This window comes from Passer montanus, unplaced genomic scaffold (assembly GCF_014805655.1).
Source record: "Passer montanus isolate IOZ18808 unplaced genomic scaffold, ASM1480565v1 scaffold70, whole genome shotgun sequence".
Classification (NCBI taxonomy): domain Eukaryota; kingdom Metazoa; phylum Chordata; class Aves; order Passeriformes; family Passeridae; genus Passer; species Passer montanus.
The window spans coordinates 228829-256804 of record NW_024372148.1 but is presented as its reverse complement, the minus strand read 5'-3'; the positions used below and the strand labels follow the sequence as shown (position 1 = coordinate 256804).

Here is a 27976-nt window from a genome sequence, read left to right as displayed (position 1 = left end):
TGTGTCCAGAGGAGAAAAACAAAGCTGGGGAAAGGGCTGGAAGGAATGTTCTAGGAGAAGTGTCTGAGGACTATGGGTTTGTCTAGCTTGGAGAGAAGAAGGCTAAGGGGCAACCTTGTTGCTTCCTACAGCCTCTCAAAGAGGAGAAGTGGAGAGGGACATGTTGATCTATTCTCCCTGGTATCCAGTGACAGGACATGTGGGAATAGCTCAAAGTTCCACCAGGGGAGTTTCAAACTGGACATCAGGAAGCATTTCTTTAATGAGAGGCTGTTTGAACACTGGAACAGGCTTCCTAGAGAGATGGTTGATGACCCAAGCCATCAATAGCTAAGAGGCTTTTCAACTGTGCCATTTTTGACATGCTGTAGCTTTTGGTCAGCCCTGAAGTGGTCAGGCAGTTGGACTGACTGATTGTTGTAGGTCTCTTCAAGCTGAACTATTCTATTCTATTCCATTTATTTTATTCTATTATACCAGCTGCACAGCAGAGCAGTCGTTTATTTGTATCCACCTAAATGCTCTCTGTCATGAGTTTTCCCAGAAAGAGAGCCACACCACCTTGAAAGAAATCTATAGACGATTTCACAGCAGTGACATTTGCTATGCAGAGGAAAGCAACAAAAGGGTTACTCTGCCACACCTTGTTTCACACACACATAAAAGACAGTATATCATGCTGTCAGTAACAAAACGCCTCTGTTCAGGGCAAGGATCTGGCCAGGCTGTTTTACAGCTCTGCCAATCCCACAGCTCACATCTCAGCAGGCTTATTCATTTCCACAGCTGCACCTGGCACCAGAAAACTCAAACAACCTGGCCACACCAGAAAAGGGAAGGAAGAAAAAAAAAAAAAAAAAAAGCCAGGCAAGTAGCAAATAGAAGAATGCATAAGCAAATAGAAGAATGCATATAAGGGAAAGAGCTGGACAGAGAAAGATAACAGAAAGTAGCTAAGAAAGAGGAGGTAATGGAGGAGGTAATGTAAAAGAAAGGGGAGATTATTCCTGCTTGAATTTCTTTAAGGCACATGACAGGAGGCACGGAGAATCAAAAACATAATTCACCCACACAGGAACAACAATGACTCCATTTTTAGAATGCCAAGTGTTTGCTTAAAGTATCAAACCCTGGTGCTAATCTACTCTCCTCAGTTAGAACATTTTTGGTCTTGAAAAAAATGCAGGTGCTTGGTTGTGTGAGCACTTTGAAGCTGGTGACTGTACCTATTGCAATTGCTCTGTCTGGGTGTTAGAAACCCTCTGTGATGTGTATAATTTTTTATATATTATTCATTATCCATTACCTATTTTAAATAAATGTTATTTTGATATATCTCTGCAATGCCCTGATACACCGCTTTCTACTGGGATTTCTTCCCAAAAAATGGGTGGCATCTGCGACCAAGGTGCAGTAAAGAATCTTTAAACAATACAGAAAAGATTAATGCAGAGGTAGACTCTGGTGGTCTGATCAAGCATGTCCTTGTCCTCCACCCTAGGGAAGCCAGAAGTTTCCTGGCACTCCTGTAAGCAAGATTAGTCAGCATGAATAGGGAGTGGCAGGCAGAGCTAGGGGCAAAACAAGGTTTCAAGGGAGTCACCAAGATCCAGCCACTATGGCAAGGCTGCAATAGTAACTTTCTAGAGCACCTCTGCTTACAGCTATTATTCCTGAGAGAAAACACTCTTCCTCCTGACAAAAGTTTGGCTGTTTTGGATGATAATTAATTGCTGTTAAAATTTTATCAAGAGAATTTAGACATTTGTACTTTTTTTAGATGTTTGTACTTTGAGAAAACAGCAACCTAGTGCATGCCTCACACCTTGAATGCCCCTCTCCTCACCTGGCACCAAGAAGGGCTCAGCTGCCTTTATGGTCTGAAAAGCAAAGATTAACATTCTCTTTGTTCTACAGTGTCCGTGAACTCCGAATTGCTGCTGTCCCCACCGGGAAAACAAAGATGTAATGATCAATGGATCCTCCCTTGCAAACTGACTGTAGGGACAGAACTTCAGCCTGGTTATGGGAGGAGGAGTGGTTACCTGCTGCCAGGTTAAAGTGGCGGAAAGACAGAAAGAAATTCAGCCTCAGTGGTTGCTGACACACTCACTAGCTGAATTAAAGCGAAATTGATACTGTTTGACATTCTTTTTGTAACAGCAGGATAATTATTTTTGTAAAATGGGGTCACAGAAGTTTTTCAGACAAGGCAGCCAAGTTAAATATAAAAGAAACAACAAACAACTTTTTTATAATAGCTGAGGTTCTTGTAGGATGTTCAAGACATGTAGCTGGCCCACACTTAAGTCATAAACAACTTAAGAGCACACATCTAAGCTCTGGCAAGGCAATTTATAGAAGAGCTGCCGTGCTATTGAGCTCTGGGAAAATATTATTCCATTAATTTCTCCTGTTAGCACATATGACTTCAAAGGGAAATCAATGCTAAGATTTTTTCAAAATAAATTCATTTAGGTTTTTACTCCACCATATCAGCATTTAAAGCTGGCAAATAGTTGTAAATACATACTATCATCTCATTAACAGTGTGCTGGATTGGCAACAAAAAACTCTTTCAGAATTCCTCAAAGCAACCTGCAGATTGAAAAGAAAGTTACAAATCATGGTTCTTCTCTTACAGCTTTTTGATGTAAAGAAATACTTAACCATTAGTCTAGGAAATGTAATATACATCTGAAAGCAGAATCTACTTCTTAATCACCAAATTAAAAGGGTTGCAATATGAATGCACTGCCTCATTTATCTCAAACAGGAATAGCTAAAAGGAAACTTCACAGTACTTCTATTACCATTAGCTGCTGTAGCTACAACACCTATTAAACCTTGGCCAAAATGCACCCCTGTTCTCCAGACCCTGAAGAAGAATCCCCACAGGAGCTCAGTGTGTACCGCTGTGTGAATGTGCATAGTTCTGTGTGGTTATAAAGTGATCAGTCCAGCACAGCAACAGAAAAATAAGGCATACAAAAGCCCTTAACACTGTGAATTTCATCTATATTGACTCATTTATGCCTTTTGTTTTCTTTAAATGAAGTCAACTATTATTATGCAGCAGTATCAGCAAACTCCATAAAGTGGTATATTCTAAGTAAATAACACAAGCAGATATATGTGACTTCAGAAAAACTTGAGGTAAAACTCTTCCCCTCATGACAGCCATGGAAATTATAATTGTTGCAACTAACATCAAATTATTTATTGTTACATCATGCAATAAAGGAACACAATGTGATTGGAAAGAGTCCCCTAAGGCTGGTTCCCCTCTCTGACCCCAACAGTATCACAAATAATATAACCAGCAGCTTCTGAAGTTACTCACCACAACTGAGTGTGATCCTGGAAAGATTAACTGGGCAACTGCCTCAGCAGAGAGGATGTACAAGAAAGCAATTTAATTGTTTCACCATCATGAAGAATCAGTTATGCCTTCATAAGCATCAATTAATTAGGTGTATCCAGGAAAGATCCCTGCCAGATAAGAGTAGGAAGGACATGGCTCGGAGCATATGAAAAATGAGGAGTACAGGGAAGGGTGTCCTAAAAATGCCTAGAATTTTATTTCCCCATAAGACTGCGTTCACCCCTACCAATTAGGTGTTATACCTAATATAATACACTATATATATATATATTATATACACTAAGGTATTATACCTTAACGTATCGGTTTGCTGTCGCAACCCTGCGCACCTCCTGCACGCTGTGGCTCACCTTCCTCGGCGGAAGCGTGGCAAACAAACCGCAAACTCCGGGAGCGCTGGGGAAGCGGGGCCGGCGCTCCGGGCGCTGCCCGGTGCAGCCTCCCCGGGCGGGGCGGGGCGCGGACGGGGCTCGCCGCCGGCTGCCTCTTGCCCCCTCCCGGCGCGGATCCCGCCCGGCACACTCCACCCACCCGCGGCTACTTGTGCCCCCCTCCCCGGGCTGCCGGCATTCCCGGGTTGGGCGGCCGGAGGAGCTGAGCCCGGCACGGCACGGCGGTCATGTCGCGGAGCCCCGGGGCGGCGGGGCGGCTGCTGGCGCTGCTGGTGAGTGCGGGGCGCTGCCTTGCCGCGGGGCTCCCTCGGTACCGGGGCGCTGCCTTGCCGCGGGAAGGAGCCGCGGTGGTACCGCCGCGGGGGTCCCGAGTGCGGCCGCCGGAAAGAGGTGTTCCCATCGGCACTTGGCAGCCGTCCCAGCGCTGCATGTGGCTGGGAACGGGTTTTCTCTCTTTCTTTGGGAATTAGGTAAAAGCCATCGCCGTTTGCTGCCTGAAAGCAGGTGGAGGTAGGAAATCCCAACAGGAGTGGTATCTGGGATGGGTGGGGTTGCTGAGGCGCCGGGAGGAACAGGAATGCAGTGAGAAGTTCACATTGTTGCCATTTTCATGTTCAGTATACTCTCTATACTAGTAAATTGCATTTCCCTTCTGAGGGAACAGTGTCCGGAGGGAAGATGAGTCAAAAGTTTGGAATTCTTTATCACCTTGGAAAAATTACGTCAAATTCTTAACAATCTACGACTCTTTAAGCTTTTTCCTGCCCTTCCCTCACTATTTTTCAGTCATCAGCCTTTAGATCTTCCATCCTATGAAATACTTTCTCAGGCTAAAAGCAACGACTGTCTCATAACAAACAGAGAACAAAACACTTGGTTTGTTGGATTTGGACTGATGCTTTCTAGCTCTTTCTAGCTGGTTTACAGCAAACTCTTTGTTGTGTCTGCGGGATTTTCTTTTGCTTTTCACCTTTCCAGGCTGGCAGAACGCCTGCGGAAGTTGGGCTGCCGCCACTCTGACGAAGGTGAGGGTGGAGGCCATGCCCTGGGCTGTGCCGGGAGCTGCCAAGCAGCTGTGTAGGGATCAGGAATGGCCTGTTGAATGGACAGAATGGAAGGCACTGGGGGTCAAGGTCTTGTTCCCTGAGCTCGGGAATTGTTGTCTGGAGACCTGTTGCCTGATGACTTTAATACAGACATATGGTTGTGCATAAGTTGGCCAGCAACAGTTAAATCTGTTTTTACAGCAAGCTGGTAGTTGGGGTTTGGTTGGAAAATGTTTTATCTTCATTTTCTCCATGTTAATGATGGAAAACATGGAACACCACTTGTGCAAAAGTTTTTACATATTCTTCCTGCAATACCTGAAGCCACACCATTGTCCATTTTGGTGGGCTTGCACTGGCTCAGGGTGCTGTTAGTTTTGCCTGAAGAACATTATTTTTCTCAATCCTCATGATCCTCAGTTTCAGCTAGGGCTCAGTCAGGATATGACATACTGAGAGTCAACTCAGTTTGGCCTAAAAGACTCATGGTTAGAATATTAGCGTGAATGAAGTTGGCTGGTGGCAGAAGAGAAAGAGAGAAAAATTTTGGGTTTTTTTTTCATCTGAGCATTCATGTAGCAAAAAGTCAGGTTTCTTATTTGAGAGTATTGGATTATGGTCATTTATTTCTTATGAATCCTAAGAAACTACTGAAAAACAAAATTAATCTAAAAGTAGTGTGTTCTCAAAGCATCTTCTACCTTAGAAGCATCAGGAATGGTAGGTTCTTCATCTCCCAGTTTTTCCTGGAAGCATCTCTCAGTGCTCCCTCCCTGCCTGCAGGCAGCATCCCTGTATCATCATCCCTGGATAAACTCAAAGAGGTCGCAGCAGATCTCCCCAGGCCCCTGCCTCTGACCCTTTTCCAGGAACATTTGTGCTGCATGGTGGTGCACCCAAAGGGCTGGGCTTCACTTGGAGCGTGTCCAAGGCACACACCCAGAGCCATGGGCCTGCCGGGCGGGCACGGCTATCAAGGATTATTAGACTGGGAGGTTTCTCGGTCATTTCTAAAGGGGATGGACATCATAGCTTCAAGAGAAGAAGTCTTAGGACACTTCCTGCATTTGAGTGAAAGAATAGTTGACAGAGATGTATGAATCTTGCTATAGGAGTAGCAAAATTTATCTTTTTTCTGAATGTCTTCCTCAGATTGTACTTTGTTGAGGTTTGGGATGTTAGACTTAGACTGGGTATGATGAAATTTGGGCCTGAATATATTAGATCACTACTGTAATGTTAGAGTCAGTAGCTGTTAATTTTCAGAAGTTATAGAAACAAGTTAAATAAAAACCATTACAAAGTGATGCTTGGTTTTATGAAGAGCAGAGGTGAGCTAATTCAAAGCAACCTAGCTTCTGTTGCCAGTAACACGTTGAAACATGGTAAAAGTATTTACAACCATCTGTGGATTGATTCAACATTTTAATATAATTCCAAAAATGAGGGAAATCCCAGCTGTGGTGAGGTCTGAAAGCAGCTGAGAAATAGATAAAGTCTGGTATTTTATCCATCCTATTGAACTGAAGTGTTGTGTTACTTTTGATACCAGACTTCAGGGACAAAAAAGTGATTCTGTCCAACAGAGACTACAGAAAAGCAAAAAAGAAAATGCAATCTAAAGTCACAAAATCCTGTTTTATGATTTTTTAAGGGAAATTAAAGAATCAGTATGTGAGAAAAGATAATGAGTAAGTTCAATTTACAGATACATGAAGAGTAGAAGACAGGGAAATTGCACCATACAATGAGAGCATTATCAAGATGTCAAAGGAGATGAGGTTTGAGGCTAAGACATCTCAATATAGATGTTCAAGTTTCTGTTAATGTATATGGAGATGCAGTGGATGCTGAGTGCACCTGTTTGATTGGATCATATTGTACTTTTGAAGAAAATCTCAAGAGTGTGTGAATTGTATCCCTCCTGAGTGAAACCACGTTGGGAGATGCATCCATCTGCTTGTGGATGTTTGATCTGTGGGAAAAAGCTAATTCTAGTCTGAAGGATCCATCAAACCATGGGTTGTGTGGTGTTGGGTTCTCTGCATCAAATGCTTCGCTCTACAAATCCTCCTGTGTTGGATTTACAATACTTAATTGGATGTACTTACAATCAGTAGAGCTCAGAGAGAAATAAGTATGGACTAGTTTGGGGGCAAGTTGAGCAGCGCTCCAATCTCTGTGGGTATTGACTATATTTCTGCTGGTCATAATGAAAGTTTAGGCACTTAGCTTTCATTTAGATATGTAAATTTGTGTGCCTTGCTCTGAATATCATGCAAGCAGCAATATGGTCAACTTGCAAGGAGCTAAGAATTAGGATCATAAAATAAAGACAACAATTAACAGTCTTTTCATCTGTAGGAATATCTAGGAGCCTCCTTAGGTTGATGAGGCTGAGGGACTTCCATCCCTCATTTTCAAGAACAGGCTAAACAGTTGTCAGGAAGCATTTGGGTGTAGTTTGTTTTCCCCAGGGCCAGGAGGTGTACTAGTAGACGACCTTGGAGGGTCCCCTCTGCTTTCTTCTCTGAGGTCTTCACTTGCTGTCTTCAACATCAAACTGACGCATAGGAGGTGCAAACTCCGAATCTCCTAACACACAGCACATGGAAAAGATCGCATTTCTAGGCATTCCTGTTTTCTGGTGTAGAAAACACAGACACATACCTTCTTGGTTACTCAGTTTTTGAAGTTTTACAGCTTAAATCTGAGCTTTGTGTTGGAAATCTGTCCTTTAGTCACTTCCTGACTATAGATGAGCAGGGATTTGGGCAAGAGCAGCCTTGCAGTCACTATACATGGCGGTCACTCCCTTCTTTCCCATTCCCTCCTGCCTATTCTTGCTGCTTTCCTGTAGTGTTTCATTCCAATTTCATTACTTCAAGCCTCAGACTTTTTTTTTGTAACCATCCCGTTTTCTTCTGACAATGTGTTCTCAGCTCTAGTCAACAGGTGTCATCAGTAGATGTCTGGTTTTTGAGCCAATGCTGTGATCCACAGCAAATGACAGTTTTCCTGCTCTGAGCCATTTAACAGAAGGCAATTGAAAGATACTAAAAAGAAATGTGGGGGGAGGGAGAAAATTCACATGTTCAACAGGCAGTAAATTTTGACATTTCACTTGTCTTTGAAGAAAATGTGACTAAAAAGTGCTTTTCCCCCAATTTAAAGTTTTTGGAACTTGAAATTTTTTCAATAAAAAGGCTGGGTCCCTTTATGTACCTTTTCCCTTTGTATTTTTGCATCTTGTGAATAAAATCATAATTCTTAAAAAATTTTTGTAGGTGTCATCTAAGTCCCTTCTGAGACTACCTGTGGACTGCAGATTGAATAATACAAGAGCAAAAGTATTTTTGACTGTCTTAGCATTAACCTATAAAGTTTTGAGGGACATTTTCTACTATGCAAACAAATTTGTTTTTTACTTTTACTTATCTTAATGAAAGATTTTCTTTTTATAATGACCAGTGGAATTTTTTAAACATTTGTGACACGCATCTCAGTGGAAGATCTACTTATTCTTGGTTTTCAGACATTTTTGTTTATACTGGGTTCTCAAGTTTCCAATACAAGGAAACTTCTCAGCGCATGCCTCTTGTCTACATTCAGTTTTGGGACAGAAACGCTTTTCCCTCCAGTTTACCAGTTAGAACAACCAAGGATGTTTCTGCTGATGTCTTGACAATTATTCACCTTCCGAAAGAGTTCTATGGAAAACATTGACTATAAAGCAAAATTCTCCTGACACTTGCTGGGATAATCTCATTAGTCATGAAAATAAACTTTGAAAATCCATACTGCTATTAAGATTAAAGATTAGGGAAAAAAATATTAAGAACATCCATGAAAACAGCTTTGTGTGAGATCCTTTACCCTTCCTGATGCATATCCATTAGGAAACTTACTGCTTGATAATTTCTGTCTTCAGAATCTATACATTAAGAAAAGTACCATTGAAAAACAGTTTTGTTGAACAAGTTGAAACAGAAATCTGCTGTATTGCTCAACACAGTCTGCTGGAGTGTGTGGGTACAAGATAACATCTTTTTTTTAAAAAAAAAAAAAAAGCTGTCATCAATTCAGTAATCAGGGATGAGTCAGAGGGAAGAATAAGGAGAGCCCAGTGAACAGACTAGAAACCAGTCAGAGATTGAGTTATTTGAGTAGAAAACCACCTTTTCTGAGGCTGCTTTGCCTTAGGCAGCAGTATGCCTAAGAAAATATTCACGTAAGTTGCAAAATATAAGTAGTAATAGTTTTCAGAACAATAACAGTATTCACTACCTGTACAAAGTTCAAAAGCTTGATTTGTAGGCTTCCCACGTTGTAATAGCCTACTTTTTATTGTTGATGCTTCCCAATACCTACATTTTTTTTCAGTTTGAGGAGTGTTGTTACTTGCAGAGTCTATGGTGCCTGGAAAGCGGACAGAAGCATGGGGTCTCTGAAAAGTTGGGTGCAGCCTGCAAGGTTTTGTCAGAGCAAGCACCTCTGCCTTGTTTAAATAAGTGATGCCATTTATCCTCCCAGCAAGGTTCTGAGTAGGAGAGCTGCTTCTGTGGTGTACGCTTCAGCAGATGTTTGGGTTAGTCCTTACCTTTAAACACCATTTATCCAATTTTCTTCTCTGATGCAATTGATAACCCACCACAGCCACAAATCCAAGGCTTGCCCAGAAAAGGGAGCTTCTCCAAAATGCTGCATGTTTTTAATATCAATGGTTATGGGTGAATTTTTCAGAAGCTGTTATGGGTAAATTATAAATATTAATTTATACATTTCAGAAGCCTTCTTCCTTATGGCTTTGCTGCTCTTACGAAGCAGGTCACAAAAGTTATGTTTTGGTGCTGCTGAAGAGACACAGAATTAATAATGACTCTCACAATTTCCATTGCAGGTCTGTTTGAATTATGGACATGGGCTCTATGTGAAGGTAGGATACAATGGAAAGCTTTTTCTTTTATCAGTGCCTATAGAAGGGTTCTCTGAGCAACATGTCAAAGCCATGTCTTATTTCAGTTGATAAATTTCTTAAATTCAGTTTTCTGAAATGTGAAAGCTGCATAATGGATAGAGAAATGAAAGCTGAAAATAAGTGAATAGATTCCTACATGCCTCACCTAGAGTGGTATTGAACTTTAAGAAACTTTCCACTAAAATAGTAAAAATGTAGATTGCTTTTTTGAACTTAGTAGTTGAAAAACCACTGTTTTATTGAGTGTGTTAAACTGGGAGTCAACAGAGACAGTGGAAAATAAAGTGGACAGAAGGATGAGGGTTTTCATGCAGAGTGAGAATGAGATGTAATTAAACCGAGAAAGCAGAGGCATTGGGTGGATTGAATAGAGTCCTGCTCTTCCATGTGTTCTGTTTCAGAGGGAAGGTTAAATATGCGAGACAGTATTGGTGGAAAGATAAACACTGTGATAATGCAGAAATGGTGGTTCAAAACAGCCTTAGTGCCAAACTTCTTCCCACATCTGATGACAAGCATTTAAATCTTCCAGAGCAGGTGTATTTTCACAAACCGCTGGTCATGGAAACTTGCTTATATCTTTAAAGCCTGTCCTGCCTAATTCTGTCTTGATGAAAAGACCAGTGCAGTTTTCCTCTTCAATCAGCTTGAGGACTTCGTAGCTCTTAGACTGTGACTCAGAAGGCTGATGCTGCTCCAGGATTTTGAAGTTACTAGCTATTGAAAGAGCAAAAGTTGCTCAGAAGTCTTGGCTGCAGCAGCAATAAAGCATTTATCTGAAATGAGTAAATGCAGGGCTGACATTCCTTCTTGTCTTTTCACAGGTTTATAATCGAAATGACAGGAGTGGCCTGCTGTCTCATCCCAGCAGCCTAGTCAGACAGAAGCGAGAATGGACAGTCCCTCCAGCTTTCATACGGGAGGAGGAGGACAATTCCTATAAGAATCCAATTGCTAGAGTAAGCTCAGAAAGCAGTTAAATATGCAATACACATAAAAAATAGAGCTGAAAATGTAAAATAAGAGTGTGGCTTTCCTAAACACATGCATGAATATTTCTTTAATTTTAGAGGACTTGAATGCCAGTTGAAGACTGACATGTTTCGTTTACTTTTAAAGCCTGGTTTGGCTCAATCTCTCATCTTTTCATAGCCCCTTTTCATTAGGTTTTGGGCATGCAATATCTTTGAGTTTTTTCACCCCACTACTCCTGTTCAGGTGGGGTTGAACTTGGCAAGTGGGTCCCAAATGTGCTGGTGCTGATTGGGCAGAAGGATGTACCTAGAACATGATTATGTATGCCTAGTCTTTTAGGAAACAGAGCTAAAAATAACCCAGGTGTTATTCTGTGTGAAAGGGTGATATGCATCTGGTTCAGCACAAGTGTTCAAACCTAAATTCACCACTCCTACCACTTCAGCATGTGAAGTGACTGCAGGTGGTGGCAAGCTGTTGCCCTCTGCTTGGGATGCCCCTTGATGGTGATACTGGTACAATGCACACTTTTCCAGATGGTTTGAATATCTGCTGACAGCAGAGAAAGGGTGTAATCTGTAGTTTCTGCAGCCTCTTCTACGTGTTCATCTCCAGGTCTGACCTTTTTCCTCCACCCTATCCTTTCTCCAGTCCTGGTATGTTTGCTAGGTGAGGTCTGACCTCCCAGGTCAACTCCCTGCTCCAGATGTTTCTCATCTCCCTGCACCAGATTCTCAGATAGAACATGCAGCCCTCCCTACATTCATCTCTATATCTTCGCATTCAGAGGAGTACAGGGAAATATGTTTTTGTTTGTTTGTTCATTACAAGACAGAAAAAATATTTTGTTCCGCTTTTAAATGTGGTTTTATTTACTGAGTGCTGTTTAATTTGTTATATTCCTACTAGATTCATTCAGATCTTGAAGATACAGGAATAGTAGTAACTTACACTATATCTGGTCAAGGAGTAACAGAACCCCCATATGGATTATTTGTTATCAATGGAAAGACTGGTGACCTGAACATAACAGGAAGGGTGGACAGAGAAAAGACTCCCTTTCTTCTTGTAAGTTGAATTTTTTTTTTCATTATAGGTCCATTCCTATCTATTTTTAATTTAGTTTCTTTAAATGTGTCTGCTTGAAATAATGCACATATATAATGTATTTCTAGATATTTGTGTATACCTGCTTGTATTTGTAAGCATATGTAATAAGCTTTTATAATATTTAGACTTTGTTATATATTGTGGGTGTATTTCTGTTTTGCATATGTGTTTGTATGTATGACAGTCACTCATTGGATTAATTTATTGTTTCTGTCTGTATTATCAGGTCCGAGGCCATGCACTAGATAAGAATGGGGCAAAACTGGAAGAGCCAATAGACCTCCCAATTAAAGTTGTGGACATAAATGACAATTTTCCAGTGTTTTCACATGAAGTTTTTGTTGGTTCAGTTGAAGAATTAAGTGAAACGGGTAACTTTATTTTAATTTTTTTTTTTTTTTTTTTTTTTTTTTTTTTTTAGTTTTTTCCAGGATATGTGTGGGGACATGTGACTATGCACTTTGGAGCAGTGTATCTACATTAGCAAGAGCACGTTCTCTTGCTGACATAAGCCAGGTCATCCATGTGTGAATGAAGGATTTTATTCAAGCCTGTGTTGTGTGATTAAGGGAGAGCTTCCCCCTAGGGGCAAGAGAGAACAGTATTTCCTCTTGTGGCATCTCTGGTTTGTTGTCAGAGCTACCACAAATCCAGGAACCAGAGTTTGTCTGCAGGAATTGCACAGGAAATGCAATCTACCTTCTGGCCTAGTAGTCACAGCACATTTGGGAGGGACTTCACTCTGCCATCCTCATCCAAAGCCCTGCTTTATTTGTGGACTGGAAAGGTAGTTTGCTGGTAAGCACATATGGTTGTGCCATAATCATTGAAGAACAAGTGAATGGCCATTTTCCTATTGACATCAGTAAACGTAAGAGCAACAGATTATTTTCAGGAAGATTGGAAAAGCTGGAATAAAACTCCCTAATAAATACCTGGCAGTGTGTCTGTTTCAATGCCACTATAATCTAAAGAAACATACTAAATTAAAAGGGGATAGCAGGATTGCACCATGGGTGCCACCACATATATTGAGTGAAGTTGTTGAAGGGCATCAATACAGATCAGTGGTTTTAATAATGTTCAGGTAAAGGAATAATTAGTGCTCTCTTTATAATAATGTGTGAGGAAATGTAGCTCATTGTTCAAAAGCTTGTATTTTCTGCTTTGTGTGGTATCTACATTTTTCTGTCCGAATTACTGGGAATTTAACTTGTTGTTTAATTTTCACATTGAATTTTATGAGTTACAGATGTGTAAATGCAATCTTTTTGTTGGCTAGAGCATATACCTTTAACAGGTACCTATTGGGTTTAAGAACACTTCTTCAGCTTCATGCATTAAATAAATAAAGTCAAGAGCATCAGAAAATTGTGTAGTGCATCTAACAAAATATTCTTATCTTTGACATTACAATAAACATATATACCAGTGCATGGTGGTGTAAACAAGTGTCATATTTTGTTTGTGTTTTCCAGGTACAATTGTAATGAGGATAAATGCAACAGATGCAGATGAACCAAATAATCCAAATTCCAAAATTGCTTTTAGGATTGTTTCGCAAAGCCCTAGCAATGCATTCAGCATGGATAAGAATACTGGCGAGGTTCGAGTAGCAAAAATAAACCTTGACAGAGAGGTAAAAAAATACCCTCCCATTTTGGTGTTTGTTAGTAATGGTTTTGTGGTGCCCATTGTGTCACCCTCAGCTCTGCCTGCAGGATGAAGAGCTGGCCCTCTTACTTTTCTTAACTTCCCTTGGGATTAAGGCCTTGTCTGTGTGATGCATGCTTTTCAGGGGCAGAGGGAGGAGGCAGTGGGATTAAGGCTGTGTCCCCCCATCCCCTCCCCAGCACAGCACCAGCCCGATGGTTGTTGCTTTCTGTTCCTCCTGTGCAGTCAGGGCAGCAGTTACACAAAACAAGGCGCCATTTCTTTCTGCTGGGGAGTGTATGGCAAAGATAACTTCCACCACCACCTGCAGAGTTGCTGGCTGTATCTGGATTTTTGTAGCCTGCCATGAAAATTGTGGTTCAAAGAGTTAGGACAGGTGTTACCGTGAAACTGTATTGGAAATCTCATATTACCAGGGATATGACCTGTGCCTGCAGAGTTTTCCCTGGCCAGCAGATGGTGATGGGAATGCTGGCTCTGTGGCTGAGGGATGTGGTTTTGCCTATGTCCTGGCATGTAGGTGTCACTGGTCCTGTCCCTGTTCATGGTCACTGGAATTTTTTACTTTGCTGTGTGAGTACAGTCTTTGTAGGGAAGACGTGAAAGTCCTGTACCCTTTTCAAAGCCTCAGTTCTACTCCAGCAGAATCTGTCAAGGCACTTGTGTGTGAGATTTACTTCTAGCTAGGAGTTAAAATTGACCATAAGAGACATTACCAAAATGAAATAGAGGTCATATATTAAAGGAAGAATTTTTAGCCTGGATTAAACACCATTTTCTTACCATGACAGACACACAGTAGCTATTCTTTGGTGGTGGAAGCAAAGGACCGTGGTGGTGAAAAAGGTGGGAATGCTGCAACATGTTCTTTAGAAATCAAGATTCTGGATGTCAATGACAATCTGCCTGTTGTTGAAAGTCGCACAGTAAGTACAATTATCACAACTTTTAGCATGTTCCTACACCAGTATCCCATAATGAGACATTTTGCAAAATTCCTTGCAGTGATGAAATGAGGTAAACCATGACATACTTTTAAAGAGTGGATTTTTTTTTTTTAATTGCAGTTTGAAGGAAGCATTGAAGAAAACAGAGCAAATGTGGAAATTATGAGAATAAAAGTATTTGACAAAGATGAAGAGTTTTCTGATAATTGGCTGGCAAACTTTACATTTGTTTCTGGTAATGAAGGTGGTTTTTTCAAAATTGTAACAGATACCCAAACAAATGAAGGAATTTTGACCGTTGTGAAGGTAAGTATAGATTTTAGAGAGTCTACTTTAAATATTAGAATAATTTATCCATCTATGTTGACAAATTGTGTTTATTAAGTCAATATGTAAAATGTGTGGATACTCCTCCTTTCCATATTTTTAATGCATTCAGTAATTCCCTGCAAAATAATTTTATCAAGCTTTTCCATTTGCATTCTGTGTGATCTCAAATATAACTAGTGGGGCAGGAGTCCCCAGACTTCCCTTGCCCTCTGGGCTACAGTACGAACATGCTGTACACCTTCACGTTTCTGCTGTCCTTGATTTCTTTATACAAATTTCTTCATTTCCCCTGGCCACTGTGGCAGGCAACACTATGATCCGTGAGTACAGACAATTTTATGAATTTCTGCAAGTTGAAATGATGCTGAAAATATTTTCCATTAATGGAAATGTCTATTTTATAATTTTCATTTTTCTTTAGTCCACAAGTACTGAAGATTTATAGTGCCCTGAGTAGCTTTTTTTTTTCCTGCTCAAGTTTCCTTATCTGAAAACGAATTTTTTTTTTTTTTAATGAACATTACTAAGTGAATTATTAGGTTTAAAAAAAAAAAGACAAATGCAAACACATAAATTTGGAGAAGCCGTGTAATTGAGGACTGATTCACTGAAAGCACAGGCAGAATATATGGGTAGGACTCCTTTCATGTACATTGAATTAGATTAATTCAATATTAAGTTTAATTCAATGACATAAATAAGTTTAATTCAATGACACCATTCCTATGGTGTCATCCATTAAAAATGAGCAAGAGTAACTGGTTAAGAAATTTTCTTGCACTGTAACATCCTTACTGTTTAAATATTACTTAAATATTTATATCCCTATTACTCAAATAAGGATGCTGTAGTATTATTTAAATACTAAATCTATGTGTGTTGTCTAGATATTGGATTCTGACAAATTCTGATTTTTCTTATTATTTTCTTTATTGCTCTAGGAGCTGGATTATGAAAAAATGCAAAGCCTAAACTTAGGCATTGTTGTTACAAACAAAGCAGAGTTCCACAAGTCGATTAAACCCAGTTACAAAGCAGAAACCATTCCAATCAAAATTAAGGTGATCAATGTGCAGGAAGGCCCTGTGTTCCCTGGTGGCACAAAAATTATTGAAGCAAGTGAGAAACTGCAAATAAAACAGGTTATTGGACAGTATCAAGCCTATGATGAAGACACTGGAAAAGTAGCAGAGCACATTACGTAAGAATTTTTTATAACCATCATAACTGAGTCTGTCAGAAGTCATATCTTATTGTCAAAATTTGTGTGTTAAACTGAAATAATTTCAAAGGCAATAATTTTCTGCTAAAGATCACCTTAAACACCTAAGACACCTTAAACATAATGATCTTGAATATTCTATTATGCAGAAAACTGGTGATATGAAAATCCTCCTTCTTTCGTTGTATATGGAGAGACCTGAGTGTTTGGGTTGAAGTTGTTTGTGTTTGCATGGTGTGTTTGTCATACCTGTCTACTTCTGAGATTAGATTTACCAATCTGATTCCACTGTCTCCAGTAAAATTAGGAAGGAATATGCAGAAACATTTATCAGTCAGACAGAGAGGGTGTAACACAGATATGTCTGCATGTGTGCGCTTGGGTTTTGAATCATAGCTTTTCAGCTAGAATGTTATTTAACCACCACCATGGCCTTTACAAATGGTGCACAGCAGAGTTGCACACCCGGGGGTGGACTTCTTTCCCTCATGCCTGTAATGAAGTTTTTCATGGGTGTCTAATGCTCAGCTTTTACTGGGAGCACAGATCAGGGGGAAGAGGACAGTGGCCAGCAGTGCAGCTCTGTCTCCTGTTCCAGTCTCACTCCCTGATTGTACTTTCTGAACTGCACCCATACCTAAATCTTTGATTGTCCATCTTTGCCTTATTTTCATCAGATACATGAAAGGAAAAGATGCAGCAAACTGGATCACTGTAGACTCAGTCACAGGTGAAATCCGACTTGCTAAAAATCTTGATTATGAATCACCTTATGTAGTAAATGGTACCTACACTATCACCATGTTGGGTGTAACTACTGGTAAGTTCAGAGGGTTTTGTTTTCACACAAATTGGTTTGTTTGCCTGTCTGCAAGGGTTGTTGGTTTAACCTACCCATTTCTTAAGTTAGGCAGCAAGTGCAGTCTCGGTATTCAAAGGAGAGACACAGGCAACTCATTTTTTGGAATGGGCTTCCAAGGTATCTGTTTCTCCCCTTTGACTAGATGGAGGTGAACTTTTATGAAAGTTTTCAAAGATAGGTCTGACAGGAAACTGTATTGGCAAGGTGGGAATTGCCAATATCTCAATATGCCTATCATCAAACTTCATAGTCCTAAGTTTTCTCAACTTCTAAGCAACAAAGACTCTCTGAACTTCTTTTGTATCTAAGTAGAATTCATCATTTATAATCTATGTGTTACTGTGTAACCATGCAGGATTTTTCTTCAAATTTAAGTAATAAAACAGCTTGTCTGCAGACAAACTTTTTCAGTATATTTATTAACATTGGGAATGAAGCACTGCTGTCATAAGCTCCAGGGAGATCTCTTTCAACTTACTTTAACAATGTCGGGGTTTTGGAAGATACTAAGGTTTGGGTTTTTTGTTTTTTTTTAAGATAAATTTTGTGCACAAAACAATTTAATTTTTAATATTTTAAATTCTTAGATTCCCCAAGGAAAACAATCACTGGCACAGTTGTCATTCAAGTTAAAGATGAGAATGATAACTGCCCAGTTATTGTGAACCCTGTGCGGACTGTGTGTTCAGATGCAAAATTAGTTGAAGTTACAGCTCGTGATTTGGATGGTTACCCAAACAGTTATCCCTTCAGCTTTACTGTCATTGATGAGCCAGAAGGGACAGCAGAAAAATGGATAATCACATCTGGAAATGGTAAGAAAATGTTTTTTTAATTACCTTCAGTTCTTTGAAGTCCTAAGGTCGTAATTTAATAATTCCAGTCAAACTGACACTTTGGCTGAGTGAGACCAATACAGCAACCCTATATATGGAGTCAGAAATTAAGATCATAAATTGCATTCTGCTCCCTTTTCTCTAAAGGTTATAAAAGTCCAGACATGTCGTCTAGCCTCGGGTGTGTTGCCTTGCTTCAGTTTGACCTTCTTTGTCTGGCTTGATACCCCATGTGTGATGACCAGGATTTCATTAATAATGCTAGGAACAAGCTGTCCCTATCTTCTTATGGATAATATGCAGTGGTGCATTATCTGAGCATAGATGACAAGCTGTCCATGGGCGTGTCCTTGTGGCCAAAAGGTCCATGGTGTCGTGGGGTGCATTAGGAAGAGCATTGCCAGCAGGTCACGGGAGGTGATCCTGCCTCTCTCCTGTGCCCTGGTGAGGTACATCTGGAGTGCTGTGTCCAGTTCTGTGCTGTGTCCAGTTCTGCCTCCTTGGTACAAGAGAGATACGGAATTCTCGGAGCACCCAGCGTAGGGCAACAAAGATAACTGGGACTTGGGCATCTCTCTTATGAGGTCAGGCTGGGGGAGCTGGGCCTGTTCAGCCTTGAGAAGAGATGACTGAGAGGAGAACTCATCAACATCTATAAGTTGCTGATAAAGGGTGAGTGTCAAGAGGATGGAGCCAGGCTCCCCTTGGTGGTGCCAAGCAATAGGACAGGAGACAACGGGCAGAAACTGATGCTCAGGAAGTTTCCACCTGAATACAAAGAGGAACTTCTTTACTGTGCTGTGACTGTAATTGGAACAGACTGCCCAGAGAGGGTGTGGAGTCTCCCTCACTGGAGACACTTGACAGCTGTCTGGATGCAATCCTGTGCCTTGTGCTTTAGGATGGCTCTGCTTGAACACAGAGGTTGGGCCCAGTGGAGATGCCCCACTGTGGTCCCTCCCAACCTTAATCAGTCTGTGATCTTCTGCCTAGTTAGTCCTTGACATGACATAGCCACAGGAGTAGGTGTTTCTTTGGCTCCTGATATCTGCCTGTGGCCTACAACAGATTAATCTCCTCAAGACTGAAACTGTTTCTCTGTGAGTTCAGCCTTTATCTATCCAGATGACATGGTTAATGCTATATATGTGATTGGGCTGTCTTCCATGCTGTCTCTGGTCATGTGAAATTTTACAATTATCTGAGGCTGCAAGTGGGCATGGCTGCTCATTTACCAGCATGAATTACTTGATAAAAGCACATGTACTGTAGCAGCAGCTAATTAAACTTAATTCCATTGCATTGGTTGGGCTTAACTGGAGGGGATTTGTTGGAAGACTCTAACAGTTGTATTTTTGTTCGTTTACAGGAGTCCATTTTCTCTCTGCTCACTGCTTGTCTTTTTTTTTTTTTCCTCTTCTTTAACCTCCCTCCACTTCTGTCTCAGACACTAGCATACAGCTGGTACCACAAAACCTGAAGCCGGGCAGAACTGAAGTTCCCATGCTAATAAAGGATTTCCAAGGGGTCAGCTGTGCTGTGCCGCAGTCTCTGCAGCTGAGTGTTTGTAAATGTACAGATGATGGTGTGTGCCAGGAGAGGTTTGTTGGTGCGAAGTCAGTGGGTCTGGGACCAGCAGCTGTTGCACTAATCATCTTGGCATTTTTACTTTTGCTGCGTAAGTAATTGTTTCATATTATCTAAGAAGCACTGTAAATGTGATCTGCAAAGCATCGGGAAAGATAAATTCCAGCTCCCAGGTTTTATCATCTTGATACATTCTGTGTAAACTCCTAGTCTTGTGGAGGTCATGGCAAATCCCCAGCTAATTTTGGTAACATCAGCATTTCACCCTCAAAGGATTTCAAGCTGTGCATTTTAAAATTAATATCAACAACTTTTAATATTTGTTTATGGTGCAGTAAATAACAATTGGGGAAGCAGTGAGGAATGCTTTTGGTGTTCTGAGATGTCCCCAGGTGAACCCTAGCTCTTCCTACTCAAACCACAGCACATTCTCCATTGTCTTTGCTGTCACTGCAGATTCACTGCCTTGCTCAGAGCAGTATGTGACATTGTTCTTTGGTGAGATAAAAGAAAAATAAGGATATTTGTAATTCTGCTGTGGCCAGATGTAGCAGTGCTGCATTTAAACTCCCAATAGATTGTTGCTTGTGCTGGCAGCAATCTAATTGTGATAAAATAAAGTTCATGCCACAGGAATAGTATTCTCTTCTTCTGAAACTGGGTTATTTTGGGTCTCCCTGGCAACACTCTAGGCACGTCAGAGGACTGGTGAGGTGGAATTTATATGACGCCATGTTGTTATCTAGTAGTAAAAGAAGAGGAGGAGTTAGAAATGCTGAGGTTGTACAGTGATAGCCAGGGCTTGGAATTGGTATATGAGATCTTTGATAGAAGTATAGCTACGTATATGTGTGGCCATCTGCAGGATTCAGACCCTGATGTATTAGTTGTCAGTTTGCTCTCTTGGAAACTGCCCTCAGCATATGCTTCTAGGAAATGCCTTGAATATTTGGGAATACGTCTTCAGTCCTTGCCAGCCCTCATACTGATCACTAGCTCATTAAAAATGCATTTGGGTATGGGAGCTGGCCAAACTTACAGGGGCTGTAAGTATGCTAAGGTCCTAATAACCACACAGTTAAGGGCAACCTTCTGTTTCCCTGTAGTTGTTCCACTGTTGTTGCTGCTGTGTCCGGGTGGCTTGGGAGCAAAGGGATTTGGTGGAGCAAAGACATTTGCTGACATACCGGACCACAGTGAAGCGATGCTGCGTCAGTGGAACAGTGAAGGAGCAGCTCCTGAGGAGAAGGCATGTATCCCTACTAGTCCTTCTCTTTGATTTCTATCCCAGTTTGGCACCTGAGGCCTCTTCCACACTACAGGTGGATATTTCGAAGCTCTACAGCAGATTTTAACAACACATGAACATTAATTAAAATTAACCCTGCGAGGTTCAGTGAAGGATGTGTGGGAGATGACTTCCACCAGCAGCTGAAAAAGCAACCATAGCACTTAAATCCCAAAATATAGGGAAAGCAATTAAGCAAATGCTGATCATATCTGAGCAGAAGATAGGAGTGTGGGAAAAGCGTTGAACCAATAGAGAGTGAAACATTTGCATTTGCAAGCCTGGAATGCTCTGCACCCCTTTGGGAGCACGATAAAACAGCAAAATAATGGGTTATAGTGCTGAGCTTCCCTTCATTGATTTAAAGTTTCAGACTGTTTTAAATTACTTCTCTATGTATTTTCTTTTTGAAACAGAGGACATTCCTTAGTAAAAAAGAAAAAGGCAGAAAAAATGCAGATCTGCAGAGGGAACAGTAAATACCAAGAGAAATTTGCTCTTTGTTGCTGCACTACCAAACAAGGTTTTCAAAAAAAGGGCATGACACTGACATGCTTTTGCACAATAACAGAAACAGAAGGTAAAAGACTTTGATTTAGGGCCAATGTTCACACCAAATTCTTGTTAAAAGATAATTAACAAGCCAAACTGCTAGGGAAGAAAAAAGGGCCAGGTAACACCACAAAGGTGGCAGGCAGCGCATACTTCCTCGCTTAGTGTCTGAGGAAAACTGGGCAGAGTTTTTCTTGGAACAGCTGAGCTCCCTAGAGTTTTGCAAGCCTGGTTTTGGTGGGGTTTTTTGTTTCGGTTTTTTTTTGGGGGGTTTTTTTTCAATCCTCTGAGTTTCAAGAAAACAATGATCTATAGAAACATTTCCATGAACCTTCTTGGCAATACATTTGTGGATGCTGCACCCTGTTTTAGGAGGCCTTTTTCTCTTTGCAGCAACATGTATAAGTGCAAATTCAAACAAGTCATAAGGCAGCACCCTCCCTGTTCCCACCCAGCCCCGCTGCTGGTTTGGTGAGTTCCGTGTGCTAGACAGCAAAGCTTTCATGTCACATCTTAATTTGTCTTATTTATGTAGCCAGTGCTAAGCTTCATTCCACCCACTGCACTTGGGAACGTGAAAGGAGGAACAGCAGCAGCAGCAGCAGGAGCAGCAACAGCAGGAGGAATGAGTGGAGAAGAAGCTCTAATAGGAGCAGGCAGCTCTGCCTCTCACGTAGGAGAGCATCACAGCACCATTACCAGGGAAAGATGGGAAGAGCAAAGGCGTCTTCTTTCTGCTGCTGACTATGGAGCCATGGCAGCTGGAGCAGCTGAAGGCATGGCAGGTGTAGACGGCAAGACAGTCGTGTCTGGAGGAGGAGTTGCTGTGGGAGCGGCTGGAGCCATGAATGAAGAATTCTTAAGAGACTACTTCAACGATGTAAGCATATGACCCAAAAATAACAGTATTTTGATGTTTGCACTTAGCATTGTGAAATATCATGTTATGACAGACAGAGGTGAGTAGATATGTAGATATAAACAGTCCTGATATTGTGCACATGGAGTTGGGGGCATTAAGGATTTTTGGACTGGCCACACTGGGAGTGGGACTTGGAATGTGACAATGTGAAGTCTTCTAGAACTGAATGCTTGCAAGGTGTCACACAAATAGACCTTTCTCTCAAGGGAGGTATTTGTGGATGGGATCCAGAATATTCAGCAATAGCATAGGAGTGCCTTGCCCAGGAAAAAGCCCTGAGAAAGATTGTGTGATCCAAATCTCAGGGACTTAAGAACATGAAACTGATCTCTAGGGAGGCACCTGTGACTCATCATGAGTCACAGCTCCAAGCTTTACCACAGAGCAGGTTTTTGAAAGATAAGCCGAAGATGTCATATACCAGTGGGTGGGGCTGTATTTTCAAAGTAGCTGATGCAGTAAGTGGTGCTGACTTGTCTGTTTGCCCAGCAGCCTGGGTAAAGGGCCATTCATCAAAAGTGTACGAGGCATATGTTGCAATCCCCTTTCTTTTATTTTTACTAGCCTAACCACTGGCCAGTAGGTTGTCCTACTTGTTGAAGCTACTTCTCTTCATGTTACACACATCATTAATACTTTGGCTGGTGAGCTACTTGTAGTGAAAGTTTGATTTCCATGCACCATCACCTGTACAAACAAAACCTCTTCACACCCTACAGCTGGCAGCTGATGTGGTTTTGCAGATTCCAATCACCACCTCAAGCAGGGAAGGATTTGAGCTTTAGGTACTTTTATGTCCCAGAGTGCTCTAGCCACTGGTCTCCTGGGGGAGCAGATGCAACAGTAGCAATCTCCTTTTCTTCCACTCTTTGAGAGGTAACTTTAAGCATAACTTCCTGATGAAGTCTGCAGGAGGGAAGTCATACTCGGTATCCACACAACTTCTGGGAGGCTGAAATATCTCAGATTGGGAGTGAGGAAACAGACAAGTAACCAAACCAAATAGTTTCAGCTGCTGATTTTTGTGGCAGAATCTTGGGTTGTGTGCCTACTTCCAGGATCAAATGCAGATAAATATGCAGAGTCAAATGGGGTCTGGATATATAGCACATTACAGAGATGCCTGAGCTAATTTGCAGTCCAGAACTTCAAATGTGGCAGAAAGGTGGTTCTGAGCACAAGCCAGGAGCCATATTAGATAAATCTGGTTCAGCAGGGCCACAGGGTTTGGCTGTCTTCACTTTTGGAGCTGAAGCTGATGCAAACACATACACAGATATTTTTGGCAGCACTGCAGCAGCTCCATGGCAGATACTGCTTTCAGATTGAGCTGACCCTGTAAGCACTGTAGCCAGAACTCACAAGCCCTCCTTGTTGCCAGGTTGCCTGCATAGAACCTAAGAATTTACATGATGGACTCTGCATCCATGCTTTACCAATCCATTTAACTTTTCACTTTGTTTCCTGTTGGGCATCTTGGAGGTGATCCTGTAGTCCGTGCTAGTGAAAAGGGCCATGGTAGGTGATACATGTCAGCATGTACGCAGTAAATGTTTGTTTAAATGTTAAGATACTCTCAGAAATGGTCTTGGTGTTCTCCCACAAAAACCTAGTTAGAGGTGAAGTCCATTCACTGAACTAAAACAATTTCTTCATGACTATGGACGGCAGTATCACCAATTACACATTTACTGGAAGGAACAGCAGCAAGTGGTGATGGTATCCAAGGCTTTAAATATAATCTCAGATTTTTCTTCCCATCAAGTGTACTGTCAAATTCAGACTAATTTCAGAAAAGAAAAAAAAAAATTTAGGTACAGCCCTCACTTGGTTGACGGTTTCTGTGGGATCAGTTCAATTTCTTATTTCAATCTTTGTTGAATTTGTTGAATTGCCCAAGCATTTCTGATTTTTCAAAATTGCTAAGTCTAGAGCTGGCATTAACAAACTTTTGCTTGCTTTTGTTTTCTGTCTGCAGAAAGCTGTCTCTTTTGCGGAAGAAGATGAAGAGCAAGCTGCAAAAGACTGTCTCCTGGTTTATTCCCAGGGAGAATCAGGCTCCCCTCATGGCTCTGTTGGCTGCTGCAGCTTTATTGAGGGGGATCTTGATGACCATTTTCTTGATGATTTAGGAGACAAGTTTAAGACTCTAGCAGAAATATGTATAGGTAGACAGATCAACATGAAAGACAGTGGCTACAAGAATGAATCAGGTTTTGGTCCTAGTGAAGCAAAGTCACAGTTCTTACATCAGCAAAATGCTTCTACCTCTGAACAAGCCTTTGCTTCAGGCAGTGGTTTCCAGTCCATCCCACCTGTCCATGCAGGTAGTGGCACAGGAGAAAGTACCCTGTCCAAGGAGGTGGTCACAGAAACAACCTTTTCATCATCCCATTCTGGGCAGCACAATGCCCAGCGCCTCCCCACAGGCCATGCAGAGAGCAATGTCACTGTGACGGAAACATCCTATTCTGTGGGGGCTCCTGCCCACTCAGCCCCTGTCTTTTTAGACCCCCAGTTTAAGGAGAATGTAGTGGTGACAGAGAGAGTGCTGGCACCTGCATCAAGCATTCAGGGGATGGTGAAAATCCCTGATTTGCCACATGGAAGTAACGTGGTGGTTACGGAAAGGATGGTGAAGTCGGCGGGTGCAGGGCCAGGAGCCCTGACAGTTCAGGATCTTCCTGACTCGCAGTATGTCGTGGTGAGGGAGCGAGAGAGGGTGCTTGTGCCTGCTGCAGAGCAGGGCTCCCTCAGCTTTCCCACTTCGACAGAGGAACGCAGCACAGTGCTGAATGAAAGGGCGGTGGCAGCCTCGGGGCTGCAGAGCAGAGCTGAACAGGCAACGGGTGCCAGCTCAGGAAGGCAGGAGCATGCTCTGATCACAGATTCCCCTCTTAAACTGATGGGCTCCAACTTACAAGGGCCACCTCCTGCCAGTGCCACACTGAGCAAGTCTTCCAGGGTCACCAAATACAGCACAGTGCAGTACACTCGCTCATAGCCTGGCTCCATGCAGGGGTGGCAGTGTCCAGCACTCCAGCACCCTTCTGTCTGGATGCATCCTGCCTCGGGCTTTTCCATGAGATCCAAATTTGCTGGAGCTTCCAGAATGGCATGTACTCATTTGCACTAGTTTTTATAAATAGGGGTTATATGACCAGGAAGCAAGAAGGAAATCTGGTGTTATGTTACATCCGCAGGGATGCCTTTGAAGTGGAAAGATGTGGGAAACACTTTTTTTTTTCCTAGTTTGCTATTTTTTTTTAATTGCCTTTTGTTATACAGATAGGTTAACAATGCCACATAACCAGAGCTACATAATTATAGGAAAACAGGAAAAAAGTCTCCAAGCTAGTGATGGATAGTAGCCTGCAAAGCACAAGTAAAGTTTTTGAACTGCTATTGGGTCTATCTGGAGTCCTTCTTTGAGGGCAATCAGTTTCTCATTGTGTGTTTGCCATTGTGCTGTGGGGCATGGTAGCTCCTCCTGAACCTTGCTAAGAAATCTTCTCGAGAAGCCCAGGCCACCAAAGGTGGTATGCCTTCAGAGCAGTGGTGTGTTGATCTCCTAAAGGGATGTCACAATTTCAGGTTATCAGAATTTGTAACTTAAGCAATCAATACTTGCATGTTACCACAGCAGTTAAAGAGAGCAAGTAGCAAAAAAGCTGAGAACTGCAATTTTTCATTACCTCAGTCTAAAAGTTCCATTACTTGGTGTGGGACTACACTGACATGGACAAGTAAGCATTTGTATTGTGCACACTTTTCACTTTATTTAACTTATGAGAAACAGCCAAGGCTTACTTTAGCCTTAGAGCCAGAGATTTAGTCAGTGGCTTTGTCAGCAAAGTTTGTGGTCCTTGGACATCTGTAGGATCTGATTTACAGGTGCAATTTGGTATTTGGAATTGGTTCTGTGAACTCAGACATAGAAGTCAGCCTTGTGTGAGTGAGGTTTCACTAGTTTCAGTAGCAGAGCTCAAGTGGCTGGTATAGTGCTGTGTAACGACAGCTTCCCTTGGTTGTGACAAGATAACAGGAAGCTCCCCTTAGCTGTGCAATATTTGGGTTTACTTTGCTTTCCTTGAAATTTATATGGTAAAAGCAAGAGAGAGTACTGCACCATTTGACAGTATGTATATATATGCACATGTAAATATTTGTATGCTGTTTGGAACATTCTGAAGTTGATTTTATACAGGATAAAATGTCTTACACTCCTTATGTTTACTCAGAGTAGAAGTATTTTAGATGAGGCATAAGTAGCGTGTTTATCTCATACCTGGGAAATCAGCAAGTTGGTGATAAGGTACTGCAAAGCCCGTGGACCTGCAGAGCTTTCAGGCTGTCTCCATCTCCTGGAGTTTTCCTGCAGATGCAGTGCTATGTTTTCCACTGATGTGTTCTGCCTTTGACTGGAAATGCTCTCAGTGTGTTTAGTTTTACTAATAGTAAAAGTTGCTTCAAAAACATAAATGCATAAACTAGGAACCATGGCTGTGCTCAACCGTGACAGCTGGGCCCTTACATTAGGTGGAATAGTATTTCCAAACATATCAGGCTCCCTGCTTGCTTGGACCTGTTGGTTATTTATCTCTTACACTACATTTTTAAAATACATGCATTTATTTCTAAGCAAGCCTGCAGTTCCAAGTGGTCACCACTCTTCTGATTTTCTGATAAAGTAGATACTTTGTGGGTTTTTGTAATCTTAAAATAAAGAACTCTACTGTATTTTTTAATTCTTCATTCAAACAGCTACCCCAGTGAAAACACTGGCTTTCCTACTGCAAATAAAGACTTTAAAGAGAAAATGAGGATGGAGATTTCCCAAATAGCCTCAAGGAATACCTGAAAGATGCAGAGGTAAAAAACGTTGGTGTCCTGCTATAACTTAAAGATTCTGACAAAAATGTGAATTCTGCCTTGTGGTTAAGTGCACTAAATTCTGTATTAACTTGATTCAAGAGAATATCATCCCTGCCACAGATTTACTGGGCTTTGAGTCAGACCCTTCAAACCAGTTTATGCTTCCAGACAACAGTCTCAATTTTATAACATTTTAAAACATGCAGTTGTTAACATTCAGGAGAAGAGGTAAGAGTGTAATGTTTGTATATGAACTGCTTTCACAGATCTGCTTGTAAAGAGTCTGTTTGAATAGATTCATTAAGAGCGAGTCTCCATTATTTGACTTGTACCAAGGCTGCGGCTGCTATCAGCATATCAGCATGTGTTAATGCTGGCAGAACATCCATCACTTCTAATGGAGCTGTGTTTTGTAAACGATAGTGACTGCTGGGAGGAATGTACAGACCCATATTAATGGAAGTTCCTGGTTAGCATCTGACTACTAGATAACCCCGAGAGGGGGACTAGCCCCAGAACTTATCTTTGTGAGAGATGCCTTGTTGTGACTTCAAAAGGAAAGCAAAGTCTGTAATTTTCTTATCTAACAATAATAGAGCACAGTAATGCTGAAATGCCAGCATGACAGGGATTAGATCCATGCTGCTTTCTGGGATTTATGTTACCTGTGAATCTTGGTAAGTATGTTGGACTCCATGAGTATGAGCCAGCCTGCCGCAACAAGGATGCAGCTAGTGTCCTGCATACCCACAAGGAAGTATTGAATCTTGGTAAGTATGTTGGACTCCATGAGTATGAGCCAGCCTGCCGCAACAAGGTATGCTAGTGTCCTGCATACCCACAAGAAAGTAGCTCTGTGTCATCCCTCAGTGTCTAGTTGGAGCTAGGTTAGAATTTGCAAGACAGTACAATCTTTTCCAGGCTCCATTCTTTCCTGGGAATTTGCCTGTAGTCCACCATAAAAGGTTTAAAGCTTGGCAGGGTTATCAGCAGTA

At 41.5% G+C, this 27976-nt stretch overlaps 1 protein-coding gene across 1 annotated transcript; it reads left to right on the top strand.

Moving 5' to 3' along the window:
- The first annotated feature begins 3861 nt into the window (after positions 1–3861).
- On the top strand, positions 3862–25509 carry DSG2 (desmoglein 2). Its single transcript, XM_039730159.1, has 15 exons — positions 3862–4049; positions 9724–9759; positions 10626–10760; positions 11686–11844; positions 12113–12257; positions 13365–13525; positions 14352–14486; positions 14628–14813; positions 15779–16038; positions 16737–16879; positions 17509–17736; positions 19205–19435; positions 20451–20593; positions 21720–22064; positions 24085–25509. The coding sequence occupies exons 1-15, from the start codon at positions 4005–4007 to the stop codon at positions 25108–25110; spliced, it is 3378 nt and encodes a 1125-aa protein (XP_039586093.1). The 5' UTR covers positions 3862–4004; the 3' UTR covers positions 25111–25509.
- The last annotated feature ends 2467 nt before the right edge of the window (positions 25510–27976 follow it).

Excerpts from the sequence above, each read along its gene's own strand:
- DSG2 (XM_039730159.1), top strand. The coding sequence starts at position 4,005 with ATGTCGCGGAGCCCCGGGGCGGCGGGGCGGCTGCTGGCGCTGCTG. Across the intron at positions 11,845-12,112 it reads AAAAGACTCCCTTTCTTCTT|GTCCGAGGCCATGCACTAGA; the intron begins GTAAGTTGAATT and ends CTGTATTATCAG. Across the intron at positions 12,258-13,364 it reads TGAAGAATTAAGTGAAACGG|GTACAATTGTAATGAGGATA; the intron begins GTAACTTTATTT and ends TGTGTTTTCCAG.